At 38.5% G+C, this 19212-nt stretch overlaps 1 protein-coding gene across 1 annotated transcript in view; it reads right to left on the bottom strand.

Moving 5' to 3' along the window:
• Window positions 1–9127: 9127 nt before the first annotated feature.
• The window catches only part of LOC110879212 (ABC transporter B family member 19), a 20382-nt gene continuing 10297 nt past the window's right edge, over window positions 9128–19212 (bottom strand). Inside the window, exon 8 of the mRNA XM_035977101.1 lies at window positions 9128–9216. Coding sequence (XP_035832994.1) covers window positions 9128–9216 — 89 coding nt within the window. The remainder of the gene's footprint in view (window positions 9217–19212) is intronic.

The raw sequence follows: 19212 nt of genomic DNA, 5'->3' as shown, positions 1-19212 counted from the left end.
TGACAGCAAAGGCTAAGAAAAATCTGATGGCTTCAAGTCTTGCTATAGGAGCAAATGTTTCATCATAATTTATGCCTTCTTCTTGTCCATAACCTTGAACCACAAGCCTGGCTTTGTTCTTGAAAACAATGCCCGTTTCATCTGTTTTGTTCTTGAAGACCCACTTTGTGCCAATTGGACTTACATCTTGTGGCAGTGGTACAAGTTCCCATACTTGTTGTCTTTTGAACTATTTGAGCTCTTCTTGCATGGCTTCTACCCAACTATTGTTTTTCAGTGCCTCTTAGTACTTGACTGGTTGATGGAGTGATAGAAAACCTGCAAAAAAGACAAATGTTTTGGGATTGACTTCTTGTGAGAACCCCTTCATTGATGTTGCCAATCCTTGATTAGATGGATGAGATTTAAGGAAGATTAGATCCCCCTTGTATGGAACAATGGCATTGAGAAGTGAGGGCTGCAGATGTGAATCATTTGAGCTAACATCTATTGGTGATTTTGAAGAACCAACATCTGTTTGAAATGGAGGTAGAGGAATGGGAGGAATGGGTGTGGCACAATGTTGATTTTTATCCACTGTTGATGGATTTTTATCAACCGAGGTTGGAGATGATGTGGTGGCAGAGGTTTGAGTGCTACTTTGGTCAACAACTGTTGATGCAGCAGTGGATGAGCTTTGACGACTGTTTTGAACATCTACTGCTCTTGTGGTGGTAGTGACTTTGTATTGTGGGATCACAATGTCACATCCATAGTCTTGTGAGAAAGATTGTGGGGTACCTGCAGGGTTAGTCTTGACAGACACATCTTCAAATGTAAATTTATCAAGGTCAAACAGTTCAGCAGGGTTTGCTGGGATTTTCAGTGATGAAAGTTCATTGAACTTCACATTCAAACTCTCTTCCACACACCTAGTCCTTGTGTTAAACACTTTGTAGGCATTAGCAGTGGTTGAGTATCCCAAATGGTAACCACAATCTACTTTGGCTGCAAATTTTGAAATTGAATCTTTTAGGTTTGAGATAAAACATGGGCAACCAAAGATTTTAAAATATGAGATCAGTGGTTTGAATTTGAACAGAGTTTCATAGGCAGTCTTTTGATGTCCGGGGTTGATCAAAACTCTGTTCTGCACATAACAAGCAGTGTTTACAGCCTCTGCCCAAAAAGTTAAGGGTAAACCTGAGTCTACAAGCATTGTTCTGGCAGCTTCAATCAAAGTTCTGTTTTTCCTTTCAACCACCCCATTTTGTTCTGGTGTTCTTAGGATGCTGTACTGCCTTACAATCCCTTTTGCCACACAGAACTCATCCAACTCCTTGTTTCTAAACTCTATTCCATTGTCACTTCTAAAGATTTTTACTGGCAAGTCAAATTGCTTTTCAACCTGTTTAACAAAGTCTTGCAAGATACCTGCAGTCTCATCCTTAGAGTGTAAAAAGTAAGTCCATGTAAACCTAGAAAAATCATCTACAATGACCAAACAATATCTTTTCTTTTTCAAACTCATGATTTTTACTGGGTCAAACAAATCCATGTGCATAATTTGCAAACACTTGGTTGTTTTGGACTCTTCAATGGATTTGTATGAGCTTTTATGTTGTTTACCTTTTAGATAGGAAACATAATGCTCAGAACAAGTAAAAAGTTTTTGTGGAAGACCTCTTACAAGGCCTTGTTAAGAGTGTAGTGATAGTCTTAAGATTTGTGTGCCCAAGTCTTCTGTGCCATAATTCTATCTCTTTGTTAGAGGCAGTTGAGAACAGACAAGCATCAGCCATTGGGTTATCTTTTGACATATCAACTACATACACATTGCCACTCCTTTGAGCAACAAGTTGTGTTTTACCCCCGGCTATGATTTCTTCAATCTTTTTCACCATTTCTGGCCCAACAATCTTACAGTTATCCTTAGTGAAGAATGACCCATAGCCTTTGTCACTCATTTGTGAAACACTAAGGAGGTTAAACTTCAGATTGTCAATAAGATTGACATTCTCAAACTTGAGCTTCCCAGCCTGAGCAGTCCCTGACCCCAACACCTTTCCTTTTGAATTGTTACCAAGGGGGATATCACCCCCTCTATGTTTTTTTGAAATCTTTGAGTAGGGCTCTACATCCTGTCATGTGCTGGAGCCTCCACTATCTACATACCATAAACTATCTAAGCATGCAGAAGCTCCCTGCATATCAAGTAAACAATTAGTTCAGGTGGGTCTCCAAAGCCAATAAGGCTTTAGATGGGGTCACAGATAGGTCAGCCGCAAGTCTATGAGCATGAACAGTGGTTAGGTCAGGGCTTTGAACAGATTTTTGAACATTTTTATGTAACCACTGTTGTGGACCATCTCTTGTCAGATGTTGAAAACCAAAATGATGCCAATTCACTTTGGGCCTATAGGGCCTTTTGTAGGCTTCATAAGCATGTGGGACCTTTTGGTATGATGGTTAACCATGTCCTCTTGGGAACTGGTTTGATGGTGGTACATCTGTCACTTGTACCTCTCTAGGAGCAGAGGTTTTTTTCAGCTGTTTTGTAATAGCTGTTTGGACAGGCACAAAGGTCTGTTTGTTCTTGCTGGAATGTTTTTGTGGACTCTCCAGTGTTTTTGAAGTGTACTCTTTTCTTTTAACCTCAAAAGTTTTGAGGTACACACACTCTTGAGTAACATGGTTGGTTTTTCCACAAATTGTGCACTTAGGTGCAGGCTCAATGACACTTGTTTTGTTGATATCATATGCTTTAAAAAACAGTCTTTTGTAGCATGGTTTCTTTTCTCACAAAAATCACAAAACAGGTTTTAATCTTTTCTCTTCTCTTCCTCTTTTCAACTTCCTTTTCAATAGAGTTTTTAGCCTCTGTTGGGATGTCTTTCAGAGGAATAACTTTGGCCTTGGGTGCTTTTACACCCTCAATTGTGGAAAAATCCATTGGCTTAAATTTTTCAAGGATGTCACATTCATCAGACCAGGTGGGTTTGAATTGATATTTTTCTATCTCTTCAAAGGTTGATAACCCCTCTGGTTTTTCTAAAATGATTTTGTTTCCATTTTTATCAGTGACTTTTATCTCTTGACTGCCATGTTTGTTGGAATTATTTCAACTAAGCCAGAATCAATTTCAGCAGTGTTTTCAGTTTGGTCATGTTTTCTAAAGCCAATGCTAAACTTTACATTGCTCTTGATCTGCTTTTCTAACGTCAGCTCATAACCTTTACAAGAATCCACCCATTTTGCACAAGTGATTTGGGTGGATTCAAGCTCCTTTTTGCAAACTTGGTATTTTTCTACCATAGTTTGGAGTTGGTCTTTGGTTATCCTGTGTTCATGTTTTAGAGTGTTGATTTAATTTTCTTTGTCAAATAATTTGTTTTTCAACTCTTTAAAAGTTTTTTCAAATTGGACTTCATCTTTTAAAATCTTGTTTCTAAGGTTTTCATTCACATCTTTTATGTTTGCAAAAGCAATAATGCATTTATCTGAACATAAATTTTTCAAGATCTGAGGTGATACCTTAGAAGCAACCATCATGGCACAGTCACATTCATCCTCACACACTCTAGCATCCCATGGATCAGCAAGAGGTTCCAACAGAGGTTCAGTTTCCTTCTTCTCTAACATCTGTTCACCAACAACAACAGTAACCACTACTTCAGCAATTTCATCCACTTCTTCAGATCTGAACTCCACTTCCTCAGATTCTTGCCCTTCTAGTATTGACTCTAATGCCATGAAACAAAATTCTTCAGGAGAAACATCAGGATTAGAAATTAGAGCAAAATTTTCATCATTCAAATCCTTAGGCAAGCTACTCCAATCAACAAAGCCCTGTGTAAAGAAACTCTGTTGACTGGCCTCTACTAGAGCAGATGTTTGTGCAGCTTGTGGTGGTGCAGGTTGCACTTGAACCTGAGATACAAGGGCTTGAACATATTGAATCTGTGGAACAATGGTTTCGACATACTGCACTGGAACAATGTTTACAGGATGTGCAAAATAGGCAGTGTTTTGCATATGAGGAGTAGGGGTATATTGGGAATAGTGCACAGTGCTTTGAGTGTTTTGAGGTCTTGGACTAGGGTGAGTGATGATTGGACCACTGTTTTGACTCCTACATTCCCTAGCAAAACGACCAAGCCTATTACACTTATAGCACTTGATTTTTGACTTATCCAATCCCTTCTTCAAATTCCTACGCAATCCTGTAAACTTTCTACCTGTTCTTTTATAAAACTTGCTGGTACTTACACTCAACAAGGCCAATTGATGCAAAATGTCCATTTCTTCCAAATCAGTGGTCTCAAAGTGTTGGAGGTCATAGAGTTCAAAGGATAAGTTATCAGAGATCTGGTTTTCCCCATTAGCTGTGAAAGCATAATTGGGTGAGTAAGGCTCAGAGTTGAAGGATCCACCTGTAGTTATATCAATATAGTGATCATAACTCTGGTCCCTACTACCACCAGATGACTCTTCTTGACCCAAAAGTGATGTGTTACCAAAAGAGTAATCATCAGCCCCTTTTCCAGATTCCTGCAACTTCTTTTTCTGGTTCAGCTCTCTTTCATATGTGAGAAGCCTACCATGAAGTTAGGTTAGACTTAACTCTTTGAACCCCAAAGAATTTCTGGTCACAAAAGCTATAATTTCCCACTTTTCTGGTAATGATCCAAGAAACCTACTATTTAAAGTGGATTTAGCATATTCAACATTAACCAGTTTTAGTTCACTAATGAAACAGCTAAACCATTCAAATTGTTGCGTCAATGACTCTCCCTTAACATGACAGAATGTTTCATATTGTTGGTTTAAGACCTCTTTGTTGTTTTCACTAACCTCTTCTGTCCCACCAAATTGATCTTTCAGTGCACCCCATAGCTCTTTAGCACTGTTACAGTGTAACAGGCCAGCATATATGTCATTGGGTAGTGCTGTGGCCACTATACTGAATGCCTTAGCATCTAGCTCAATCTTTTGAAAATCCTGCTCAATGTAATTTTCAAGACTTTTAGGTACTTGGACCTTGGGATCTTCTGCACTTGGCACCATTGGAACATGAGATCCAAAGATGACAGACTTCCAGCAACCGGTGTTTTGTTGTGCTAACACATGGCCCATCCTACATTGCCAGATATTGTATTCAGATCTGACAAGCATAGGTGGCTTGTAGAGTGTACCGGTGTTGTGAGGGTCCTGTGATTGTGAAGACATCTTGTTTGTTTTACAGAAGTTTTTGAATAATCAACTTTGAACGTGATGTAACACCCCAAAAATGAGTTTGGTAATTTAAACTCGGGTAATATAAAGGAACGGGTAAAAATACTGTTAGGAGTAAAAGGGAACCCGTAAATGAATATTTACTAGGGATAATTAACCTAGTTGAATATTAGTATCGTTGGTATTAAACGAAGGATTGTAGCCTTATTTTATTAGAACGAAACATGAGGGACCAAAGTGAACAACTTGAAAGTTGTTCTATTAAAAGAAAACAACACACACAGACACACACATCGTGTGTGTGTGTGTGTTCGTGAACGAGCAGGAAGGCTCCCATGGAGCCAAAAACCCTAAACTTCATAAAATCTCCAAATTGAAAGGCTAAACGAAGCCCAAATTCACAACCGAACATGAATTAACGATCACCTTCACAAGCGGATCATAAGGTATGTCTTAAAACTTAGATTTAGTGATCTTGTTTGAAGTGGGTTATAATCAATCCATGAAATTGTATGAAATTAAGCATGTAGAGGTGTTAGAAACACCAAATAGAACTTGTGTTATGAATAATTTCAAGTAATTGGGTGATTTAGAATGAAACCCATTGCATGAGTGTGAAGATGATGATCATGATGAACTTGAAGATGCTATAGTGTAATCTTGTGTTGTATAAGGTGTTGCATGATAGACTAAGATAGTTAAACCTGGAGTGAAATTTATGATTATGAGATTTTGTTTGAATGTGATAGTTCATAAGATGAAATAAGGAAGACCATGCTTAAAGAACTTGTACATTATGCTTAGGAAGTAGTACGCACGCCAAGTGTTTGATAAAATGTCTAAAAGACAATAATAAGTGAAAATTGTATGCAAGTAATGGGTACACATATATAGTTCATGTGAAGATTATGTAGGGATGATGTCGAGTATGCTTTATGCTTGTTTAAATGGATTAATGATGTTGAGTATGCTTTATCTAGGTCATATGTTAGATGTGAATTCGGTATGGTTGTTCATAAGTATAACCATATATGTTAATAAGAATGTGAATGTAATGACATGAGTGTATAGGAATCATGTCAAGATGGATGGGAGCATTGAGGGCTAACGGGCTAAGAAGACTCAATCAAGTAAGCGAACGAGAATACGGACGCGCAAAGGTAAGTGAATCCCGAACCTACACTTTAGATGTAAAATGTATTGTAGTATAATGATTATTGTGAATCATGTGAGAAAGTATGATACAATGGAAGTAATAAGGTAAGTTTACGGTAAAGGTGTTGAAAATGGTTAAGAAATAGTTTCTATTAAGTATAGGTAAGAAAGAAGCTTACATGATGGTATTATGCATAAAGATGAAATAAGAAGTTATACGCGTAGGTATGGGTTAGTTTGTAAGTAAGTAATTGGGAATCATAGGAGAGTATGACTATAACTCGTAAGTATGGAGAATTAAGTGTATGCAAATTACATGTATTGACGGGTGCGTTTAGGATTAAAAGTAATATTGTGTAGAATGTAAGTTGCAAGCACATGTACAAATAGAAAAGGGTATGTATGCATGTATTGGAATATAGTTATATGTATAAATGAATGAGACTTGTTATGCGTATACATTGATATGTTCGTATGAATGAAATCTAAAGATGCTAACCGTTTTCCTATTTAGAATGAAATAGGGAATGCAGGTATACTAGTGATGGAAGTTGAAGGTAGGCGCCAAAATCCAATGCGGGTGGTTTGAATGGATGGATGAATGGACTAACATAAGCGAAAGCATGATATGTTAACGCCTAATTATACATGTTTAAATTTTATATATGATGACACCGGTTGCTAATGATGTGATTGTACGTGGTGTCTGCAGGTTGTACAGAACTGTGGATTCTCATCATGGAGTGTAAAAGGTTGAAGATCGAGTCAAGAGATGGATTGTACATGTGGGTGCATGGTCACGTAATTTAATAGTAGTATGTCTGATTTTTATAAATTTATAGAAAGCATTAATGTATTTAAGGTAAAAGAGTGAATTAATGTATTTCTAAGTATGTTAGAATGAATATGATGAAGGAAAATTTTTTTAAGTTCGTAATTCCGCTGCGACTTTTGGTTAAAACGTGTTAGGGCGTTACACGTGATTACACTTGTACATTGTTTTTCAACAAATACGAACAACACAGTATCAATGAAATTGAGCTGATCTTTTATGTCAAATTGATTGTTAGATCAAATTTGACTGACCTATGCTCTGATACCAATTGTTAGGATCTGAGTTTGCTTGATTGTGTTGTTTTAATAAGATGGAAATGGAAGGAGATAAAACAGAGAATTAGTTTGCAGCGGAATGAAATAAAACTTTATAACACAATCAAGGAGAGAACTGTTTTCATCATACAAGCTTTCATTAATCAAAAGATTGAATACACAATGTTTCGACTATATGCATGCATGAACACTAACTCCCCCTCAGCCTGAGCTCACAATGCTAGTTCGTACAAGATGCAAGTGTGTGAAAAGAGCTAATAGAACAGTACATGCACTGCCTATTTATAGTACAATCCTAAACACTATGGCATCTTTGCTGACGTCACCTAGACAGTGACATCTAACAATCTTAACAAACTCTAAACACTGATGGATTACAAACACTGTTACATTAAGAAACTGATTAACTAAACTCTGATGAAGCTATCCGCTGATGAAACTTAAACACTGATGAGGCTGAGCAGTGCTTTCCATTAAGGTTGATTAGTGCTTGACTTCAGCAGTACTTTGACACCAGTAGTTGATTGGTCTTCAACAGTGTTTGCAACCAACGGAGCTTTGCTTTAATAGTCTTTATAATCAACAGTCTTTTAGAGATCATCAGTTGTTGAGTACCACTGCAATTGGAGGGAATTAATGTTCAAACACTGTTATTGGTGATCATCTGTTGAGAACCAGTTTTGGCTTTGTATCATTTGTTCTTCAAGAAAGGATTACATGAGCCAACAGGTTATAAGGCTATGTTTACGGTGAGTTGTTTTGGGTGTATTTTTTCTGTTTGGATTGTTGTTTTTTTTTGGGGTCTGTATGGGGTTTTTTGCTAGTTCCCGGCTAGCCCTTTGATATTATATCATTGTTGTCGTTCAAAAAAAAAACTAAATATCCATAATTTGGTTAAAGACGATGGAATTGAAGTGTGACTAAGATATCGGGATTAAAGTATAATTAATGTTTGAAAGACTAATTTACGCTCATTTTAAGTTGTAACTTATGCATTAAACTAAAAAAGTTATTAACTTTTGGGTATTTTAAAATTTCATTCTGAAATGCTTTATAATATAATAGAAGAAGGATCCGTTAGAAACCACCCTTTATTGCGAGAACCGCGAGAACCAATGTGAACACAACCAAAAATACCTAAAAATCTAAAAAAACACACAATTTTTTTTAATATTTTTTATAAAAAAATCGCTATTTTTCGTCATAAAAAATTGATGACAAAAAGTAGCAATTTTTTTTATAAAAAATAAAAAAAAATTGTGTGTTTTTAGATTTTTTTGGGGTTTAGCTTTATGGATTAGTTTTTAACATTTAGTTTGAGTGGGGGGGGGGGGGGGGGTTAGGTATTTTTAGGTTTTAGGTGGTGTATTGGGTTTATTTTATTGTGTTTACATTGGTTCTCGCAATAAAGGTGGTTCTCGCATGAACCCTACCCTAATATAATATAGGTGAAGTATTCAGCCGTTCTACTCCCATCATATATTATTCTCATGACGGATTAATAGTTTGGACCTAGGGCTTATGCGTAAGCATTGGATTACCTTACTAGTGACTAGTGAGCAGATATAATAGGGCTTTGTTCTAGATATGTGACCCCTAGTTTAACGTTTAGGCTGTAGGGTGTGGTATAAAGCCCTTAAGTGCTTTATCACGCCACATCAGCACCACGTAGACGCCACCTCATATGGAGAGATTTAAAGCCTCTAGCTTTAACATCCTTGCAATGATTTAAAACCTCTTTTAAACAATATAAAAAAAAAAAAGAAAAGTAAATCAAAAAAGAAGGAGATCTGATTGGTGGAAAAGGAATGGGTCCCACAGGCATACTTAACAGCGCGCGTTAATGTGTTGGCGGAGACTCAATGGCACCCCCCCCCCCCTGGCACCCAGGGGTGGCTTAGGGAAGGCACTAATTTTGATGATTTGGTTAGGGGCGGTATACCACACCCCCCTGACCTTATAGTGAATCATCTTAATGCCTTGTATCGAAAGACGAAAGTCTTCCCCATGTGCCTTGGGTTATACGATGTGTACTCGTAATAGAATCGACAGTTTAGGTCATGTGAACTATCTTTGAAAGAGGAAGCCAATGTAGATTTGGGTTTGAGGAGAGGATGGGTAAAAACCCAATCCCACAGAGTCTCAAGCCTTGTGAATGTGATCCTAGTTTATCAAACATATTTTTTCCATTTATATGTCGAACTCTTGTAATAAACTTGTCTTTATCAAACAAAGCTCCTACGGGTATATAATATCACTTGAAGCATGGGCTTGAGAATAGATTTGAATGACTTAATGGGTAAGTGAATCAAGTTCATGTTGAAGTAGAGAATCAAGCTTGATTTCAACCCAAAAGCAACGATGTAAAGTTTGAACTTCACTGAAGTTTGATGGAGTCCAACATTGTTGTGTTCCAAGTTAAATATAAAAATGAGCTTAACTTTATTAAATATATCCATCCCTAATGGTTAAAAACATGAATAACATGAGATGTCTCCAAATTATTGAAAAGAAGTTCTTAAAACTCATTTGTCTTAATCATTGCTTATGTGGGCCTTAAGCCTCTAAAAGGCAAACTCAGTGCGCTGAAATTTAGAAGATCAAAAGACACACTCTAAAGCAACCCACATGGGGCATGGGATTGTGAAAATGATGAACATATCCTTTTAGCTGTCTATAACCCACTTGCCACCTTTTGAACATGTACCATTAGTTTGACTGTTTCAGAAAGGCATTCGTTAAAATTACTCAAACTAGAGTAAAAACCCAACCATCATCGAAAACCAAATTGTTACCCGAAAAAAATAATCGAAATTAACAATAACCGACAAAATTGATCTTTTATGGTTAAGCGAATCTGATTAACCAACCATTCGGTTATGGTTACAGTCAATGTGCCTTCGTGAACCGACTTTAACCAAAATCAAATTACCGAACCAAATCTTGTATGTTTGTGACTTTATAGCTTCAAATATTTGAATTTATGTTGATTTTGCCCATAACTGATCTTGGAACACTATAATCGAATCATTTTCAGATGGAACACATAAAAAAATACACTGAACAATTAACTGTACTTAATCAAAACCGACCCACAACTGCCGATTAATAGACCATCGGTTGTGGTTATGGTAAAGCAGTGTTTCATAACCGAAGCTCAATTATGGTTATGGTTAAGGTTAAGCCTCCATAACCAAACCCAACAAACTTTGCACACCTCTTGAGTTAACAATCCATCTAATAGCATTCCTCGACCATACAAACAATACAAGAAGAAAATATTAGTTAAAAGAACGTTCTCACACACATGATTATAAATTTTTGAACGCTTATATAATTTGTGTAGTAGAAAAGGATGGATATGCTAATGTTGCTAGTTAAGATTGATGTGTGTAAAATGCAACATATAAATTACATCAAATGAGTCATAAAACTAACCCTTTTTAAGTACTAATGTTGGAAAAGTGTGTTTTTGTCTTCCTTTTGTATTTTCAGGATTAAATGAGCTCAAATTAACAAAAGAAGCAAAAAGACAGTTAAATCTAGCATAAATACAAGAAAATGAACAAAAGTGGATTGCCCGACCCCTCAACAGCATCCTCCCAAGCAAAACAGAGAAAACAGAAGACTGAACACGCCCCGTGCTCAGCGAGCACGGGGCCGTGCCCAAGAAGCAGCAGAAAAGACAAACCTGTAGAAGCTTCTATTGCTCACCGCGGGGCCGTGCCCAGTGAACACGGGGGCGTGCCCAAAGTACTGCAGACGCATTAATTGTAATTGAGAATTACAATTAATGAGGAGAGATAGTGTCAGACAGGCACGGGGCCGTGCCAAGGCCTCTGTTCAGCCTATAAATAGGAGTGCTTGGCTTCATTGCAACTCATCCCTTGGCACACCACCTCTCTCACACTTTATCCACCACCCACCACCATCACAACACCATCATCCACCACCATCATCCATTGTCCATCATAGAGTGTGTGAGTCGTCTCGGGATCCAAGATTGATCGTAAGAGTTCTTGACAATCAAGGCCATGTTTGCCTAAGTCTCTTACATCACTTGGTGAAGACAAGTGTTTAGTATAATACTTTTTATTTTTAATCTTTTCCACTTTTTATTTGGTTTTGTATTAATGACTTTAATAACTAGTTTCTTATGTTGAAGGTGACTTTTCCTTATCGTTTGTCCGTGGTGTCTTGGCATTATTTTACTGTCTATATAAAATAAAAGATTTTCACCATTCATATCTCCACGGTCTATATGGAGGTATGTTGGCTACCTGGTCGGGGGTTAAGGGAACGGTTTGATAAGGGTCTTGCCCTTGTTCAGCGTTTAGAGGTCCTGCAAGGGACCTGGGTCAAATTTAGTAGGATCTCCTTCAATACCCAAAGGTATTGGATGGCGGGGATCCAAACTCTTTGACCCCCTCATAAGTAAACTACTATTAATACTATAACCCGGCTATTTAGGACTGTATCCCTGCTGACTCAGACTACTTAGTCGAGGGTAACGTCACCTCCAAAAGAGGGGCCTACCATAATTTGCATTAATAACTTAATTCATTATCTTTCAATAATCCGACCCTTTAGGATCGTATCTTTGCTGACTCAAACTACTGGGTTGAGGGTAACGTCGCCTTCAAAAGAGGGGCCTACTACAATAACTAAGATAATCTCTTAAACAAGTGCAAAAGTGCGAAAATAATCAAAGGTTATACTAATACACGAGTCGGATCCAAGTGATTCATCTTGTCTATCTGTTTTTTTATTTTTAATTTATTTTTCAGCATTTAGTTAGTTTTATTTTTCTTAGTTTAAAAATCTTTTTCTAACATCTTGATTTGATTAGACGTTGAGGATAAACCGGTACTAAAAGCTCTTGTGTCCTTGGACGACCTCGGTATCTTACCAACACTATACTACGTCCACGATGGGTGCACTTGCCCATATGTGTGTTTAGTGTTAGTAAATATCGTGTTTTATAAATTTAAAACTTGGCTAAAAAGTGTAAAAAGTGCTTAAAATATACATCCAAATTATAACACACTTCACGCACATCAAGTTTTTGGCGCCGTTGCCGGGGACACAAGGATTTTAAGAAAGCTTAAAATCGACATCCTAATCAGTTTTTCAAAACCTTTTTAAAAACGCGCACATTTTTCTGCATTTTAGTTTAGTTTACATTTACAGTAGCCTGAACACGGGGCCGTGTCCACTGAACACGCCCCCGTGCTGCATATTTTTAGTTAGATACCTAGATACAGAGTCTGAACACGGGGCCGTGTCCACTGAACACGCCCCCGTGCTCAACGAGACCAATAACTTTAATTAAAACGCCCAGATACAGACCCTGTACACGGGGCCGTGTCCGCTGAACACGGGGCCGTGTCCAGCTTCTGTTTCCATCTTTATTTTTGTTTTCTGGTCCCGATACTCAGTTGTGGTCTGTTGAGTGATTCTTATGGATCAATACTCAGGAGGCTATAACTACACCTATGAGGAGGATGATTATAGGAGAGACTATTGCACTAATTGTGGTAACCCGCACTCGGTACAATATTGTAACTTATTTCAACCATCCACTTCATACAACCATTATGAGGAACCAAGGTACGAGCCATCGACTTCATACACATCCTATGAAGACCAAAGGTATGAACCTCCTCCCTCATACTCATATTTTGATGAACCAAGGTATGGACCTTCATGCTCATACTTTGAGGATTCAAGATATGAGCCTCCACCTTCATACGCTTATTATGAGGAACCATGGCGTGAACAACCCACCTCATATGAGTACTATGAAGAACAAAATTTCGACCCTTATCCGTCATATGCTTATCATGAAGAACAATGGTGTGAACCATCTACTTCATATGGGTACTATGAGGAACCAAGGATCGAACAACCGGATTCAAGCCATGAGGATCCCGATCCTTACTCTATCACCGACATAGCCGATAGGATAATAGAAAAACTCAAATTTATCGAAAGATGCATAAAAGAATCTCGCGCAAAGGAAGAGGAGTCCCGCGCAAGAGAAGAATTAAAAAAGGAAGAAACGATAATTGAGGAGATAAAAATGGAAAAAAAAATAAGTGAAAAACCAACTCATGAGATAAACAATGAAAGAGGTGAGACCGATAACGTTAAAATTCAAGAAGAGTCTAATTTTGAAGAAATTAATCTCTTGTCACCTTCTTTTGAAAATCATTGTTTAGTAACCACTCATGCTAAGTTTTTAAAAGAGTTAAACACTAATACTAAAATCGAGGAAATGGTAAGTGTTAAGTTAACTCATGATCAAACTTCACTAATAAAAGAAGATCCTTTTGAAATTAACATTACACCGGTTCCATGTTTTTTTCAAAGTTCATTTATTAGTAATGTCACCATTGATAAAGATCTTTGTGTTAACATAATGCCTAATTACATTTTTGAAAAATTAAGTATTAGTGATTTTGCTCCACTTCAAATACCCATTTTTCTATCCAATCGGAAAGTAATAAAATCAATCGGTGTAGTTGAGGATGTCTTGGTTCAAACAAATCAAATGGTTATTCCAACCGACTTTGTCATCCTCGATGACGCTCCTCTAGTCTTGGGAAAACCTTTTGTAAAAACGCATGAAGCTTTGAAAAACCGGAAATTTAACAATCTACCTCTTCAGTTAGGGGCACTCAAAAGGAGCATAGATCTTGAGCGTTCAATGAAATATCCTTTTGGAAATAATGACCCCCTAATTGAAGATGAAGATGAGCCACCCGATACAACTGAAGAAGTTGACCACTTTGTTGAAGAAGAGGTCGCCATAGAACAAACTTTTAAAGTTCTTGATTTTGATGAGCCACAAAATAAGGTGTCTCCTAAAGACCCACCCCTTGAGCTCAAAGAACTTCCGAAAGGTTTGGAATATGCTTTTCTAGACAAAGATGGTAATTTACCTGTAATTATTTCGTCTAAATTAAGTAGCGTAGAAAAAGAAAAATTAGTTAATCTTCTAAAAACACAAAAATGCGATTGCTTGGAAGCTTGTAGATATTAAAGGAATAAATCCTTCCATGTGTACGCACAAAATTTTAATGAATGATGACTACAAAACAATAATACAACCACAACGTAGAGTAAATCCCAATGTGCAAGAAGTGGTTAAAAATGAGGTCATCAAACTACTTGACGCCGGACTAATCTATCCTATCTCCGATAGTCCATGGGTAAGTCCCGTCCAAGTAGTCCCGAAGAAAGGAGGTATGACGGTAATAACTAATGAAAAAAATGAACTAATACCAACAAGAACCGTCACAGGATGGAGAGTTTGTATAGACTATAGACGATTAAATGAAGCAACGAGGAAAGATCACTTTCCTTTGCCCTTCATTGATCAAATGTTAGAACGACTATCCGGTCATAAATTTTACTGTTTCTTGGATGGTTTTTCAGGTTATTTTCAAATTCCGATAGCACCTGAAGACCAAGAAAAGACGACTTTCACATGCCCCTACGGAACTTTCGCCTATCGACGCATGCCATTTGGTCTATGTGATGCACCTGCAATATTCCAACGTTGTATGGTAGCCATTTTCCATGACATGATAGAAAAGACAATGGAAGTCTTCATGGACGACTTTTCTATCTTTGGAGATTCCTATGACCAGTGCCTCGATAACCTTGAACGAATGCTATCCCGATGTGAGGAAACTAACATCGCCTTTAACTGGGAAAAATGCCATTTCATGGTAACAGAGGGAATAGTACTCGGTCACAAAATCTCGAGCGAAGGAATGGAAGTTGATCAAGCAAAAGTAGACACTATTTCTCGATTACCTCCACCCTCCTCCGTTAGAGCAATCAGAAGTTTCTTAGGGCAGGCCGGATTTTATAGAAGGTTTATCAAGTACTTTTCAAAAATTTCAAGACCTCTAACAAAACTACTTGAAAAAGATGCACCTTTTATCTTTGACAAGGAGTGCAATCAAGCATTTCTAACCCTCAAGGAAATGCTAGTCAATGCACCTATTATGATAGCACCTGATTGGAAATTTCCTTTCGAAATCATGTGTGATGCAAGTGACTTTGCTGTTGGAGCAGTCTTGGGACAAAGAAAAGAAAAGCATTTCCACCCAATTTATTATGCTAGTAAAACACTTAACGATGCACAAGAAAATTACACAACTACTGAAAAAGAGTTACTAGCTGTGGTATTTGCTTTTGATAAATTCCGTTCTTACCTTGTTCTTTCTAAAACTGTAGTCTATACAGATCATGCAGCTATCCGATACCTTTTCAAGAAACAAGACGCCAAACCCCGTTTGATCAGATGGATTCTACTCCTCCAAGAATTTGATATTGAAATCAAAGACAAAAGAGGAGCAGAAAACACTGCTGCAGATCATCTTTCACGCCTAGAAGACCCAGCTTTGGAGGCAACCAGGGACGAACAGATCAACGAAAAATTTCCCACAGAATCCTTGGAAATGGTGGAAAGCAGACAAGAACCATGGTATGCCGACTACGCTAATTACTTAGCTAGCGGTATAGTCACCAAAGGATGGCCACATCATCAAAGAAAGAAATTCTTTGCTGATGTAAAGCATTACTTTTGGGAAGACCCTTATCTTTTCAAAATGTGTGCTGACCAACTCATCCGAAGGTATGTCCATGGTGGCAAAGCACGAAGAATTCTCCGCCATTGTCATGAAGGTCCATATGGAGGACATCATGGTGCCGCTAGTACCGCACGAAAGGTATTTGATTCAGGATTTTATTGGCCAACCATTTACAAAGATGCGCAAGATCTTGTAAAGACATGTGATGCTTGCCAAAGATCAGGTAATATTTCTTCCAAAAACGAAATGCCTCAAAATGGCATTCTCGTTTATGAAATTTTTGATGTGTGGGGACTCGATTTCATGGGACCCTTCCCACCGTCAAAAGTAAACAAATATATACTTGTGGCGGTTGATTACTTGTCTAAATGGGCCGAGGCTGAAGCTCTTCCAATAAACGATGGAAAAGTAGTGGTAAAATTTCTGAAAAAAAATGTTCTCTCGTTTTGGAACACCAAAAGCTTTGATAAGTGATAGGGGTACCCATTTTTGCAATCATCAACTCGAAAAAATCTTAACAAGATATGGGGTCTATCACCGGGTCTCAACAGCATATCACCCTCAAACAAATGGACAAGCCGAAGTGACTAACAGAGGTTTAAAACGAATACTTGAAAAAACCGTAGGATTAAATAAAAAGGAATGGGCTGATAAATTAGATGATGCTTTATGGGCCTTTCGAACTGCTTATAAACCACTATAGGCACAACCCCGTATAAGCTCGTCTATGGAAAAAGTTGTCATTTGCCAGTAGAAATAGCTCACAGAGCCTACTGGGCAATAAAAAATGTAAACCTAGACTTAGAAACTGCAGGTAAAAATCGATTTTGTCAAATAAATGAATTAGACGAACTAAGGAATTTTGCATACTCTAACTCTGAAATTTATAAGAAAAGAATGAAAAATTTACACGACAAATATATTAAACCTAATGAATTTCAAGTAGGAGACCAAGTTCTGTTGTTTAATTCACGACTTCGATTATTTCCGGGTAAACTAAAATCTAGGTGGTCAGGACCTTTTTCAATCACCCATATTTTTCCTCACGGTGTAGTAGAAATTAAAGCTCGAAATGGGATTCCATTCAAAGTCAATGGCCAACGGCTGAAACTCTATCGAGGATCCATTGAGGATGAGGAAGAAGAGATCTCGCTTCAAACGGTCAATGAGTAAAAAGCATCCACATCATACCTGGTATGTTACGAACAAGTGAGTATACATCGAAACCGGTAAGTCTTCTAACCATGTTTTCGGGAAAAACGGGCACTCACACGAGCACACCTAAAAAAAAAACTTTGCTCGGCACGGGGTCGTGTCCGCTGGACACGGGGCCGTGTCGATGCAACTGTCGGGATAAAACCCTCTTTTCATAACAGTTACATCATTCCACACGCCCCGTTTCCCCGAAAAAGCTCTGGTCCAAGGCGATTTTCTGCAGATTTTCGACGTTACCTCTAGATCTAACAACATCAAGGTATGATTCTATCATCATTAGTAGTTAGATTAGTTACTTGCATGTAGTTAAATATCAAAAATTTGGGGAAAAATCTAGGGTTCTTGAAGTTCATCCGGATCGAACCTCAAATTTTTGAAATAATCTGTTAGTATTAGTTTAGATTAGTGTAATGGGAAGTAAATGCACTTGTATTGTTGATAGATTTGCCCGATTTCTCACAGAAACCTCAAACCCTTGTTTTTGAACCGAAAACGATAAAATTGAAGGGGTAAACAAGTTGTTTTGGGAAAAACGGCACTTGGGGTTTCATTTTCGGGGGAAACCGCTCCTACTTGGCCAAAAATTTTCAGATTTTCGGGACCGGGACGAAAAATGAAGTTTTTGAGTAACAGTCGCCTGGACACGGGGTCATGCTCGCTGAGCACGGGGCCGTGTCTAGCTCACTGTTTGCAGTTTCTATCAAAAATCTCACTGTTTCGTGCTAACTTTTGGTGTATTCTTTCAGATGTCGAAGTTCACAAGATTTAACGCGAATGAGCTCGATGCTAGGGTTAGATATGAGATACTTCAAACAAGACCCGAGAAATACCCAAGGCAAGCGTGCGCGGACCTATTAACCTTGGTGAACCAGCTCGACTGATTTAACAACCTTGTTACCGGACCACCAAGGGCTGCCTTGACCACTCGGCTTCGGTCGGTACATCAATGCACTATGGAGTTCTATAGTACTTTCACCTTCACTTCAAGGTGTGACCCGTTTGACACTGAGGGGGTTGCATTTCGATGTGGTGGGACAAGGTACTCGATCTCTATGGCACAATTCGGAGCAATAGTGGGACTGTATGCGGAAGAAGAATCGGGGAATGAGTAAAATACCGGGGGATTATGAGATCTAAATGAAAATGAGCGTCAAGCCGCATGGGCCCAAATCGGTGAAGGACACTACAACCCCAGCAGCACAAAGAGTACTAAGCTGAGGGATCCGCTTTATCGCTACATTCATAGGCTCCTCACCTACTCTCTTAGCCAAAGACATGACAGTAGCGGGATTGTTGGGTTGAAAGATTTGGTAGTCCTTCACTGCATCCACAACCGAAGGGCCCTCGATGTTCCATATCTTCTGCTTCGAAACATGCATCTGAACCGTCTTGCTCGTGCACCAACCCCTATCTTCTTTGGGGATGGGTGTACCACCTCTTCAAGCACTTTACGCGCATTCCTAGGTCCTTTGAAAGGAGCCCATGGTCGGGACGAGTTGATTATCACATTTGCCGCGCCATGAACCTAATTATGAGGCAAAAGACGGATCAGTGAGCTTTCAGAGGATGCAAAGGCCATGCATGGAACCCACAGGAGGCACTAGTCCTTCACGCTCCACCTCCTCACTACCAGTATCAACCCCATGGTGATCCGGGTCAATCCTCCTCCCAAGGAGGCGGTTTCCTAACCTTCAAAGTTTACATGATCTTTGGCAGGGAAACCTCATGTGCACCAGGAACACCTACAACCTTGCCAACAATACATACCACCGGGTCGGAGCTATCGAACGAAACATCAACGATATCCAAGACGACATCGGAAGCATCCGGGAGTATATGGCGGGTCCATGGGGATGGAGGTGATGACAGCGATGAGGATATGGACTAGGAGGTTGAAGGAGCAGGAGCGGGT

The sequence above is a fragment of the Helianthus annuus genome, chromosome 9 (assembly GCF_002127325.2).
Source record: "Helianthus annuus cultivar XRQ/B chromosome 9, HanXRQr2.0-SUNRISE, whole genome shotgun sequence".
Classification (NCBI taxonomy): Eukaryota; Viridiplantae; Streptophyta; class Magnoliopsida; order Asterales; family Asteraceae; genus Helianthus; species Helianthus annuus.
Note: the sequence above shows the minus strand (reverse complement) of the source record. Positions and strands in the feature narration are given on the sequence as shown.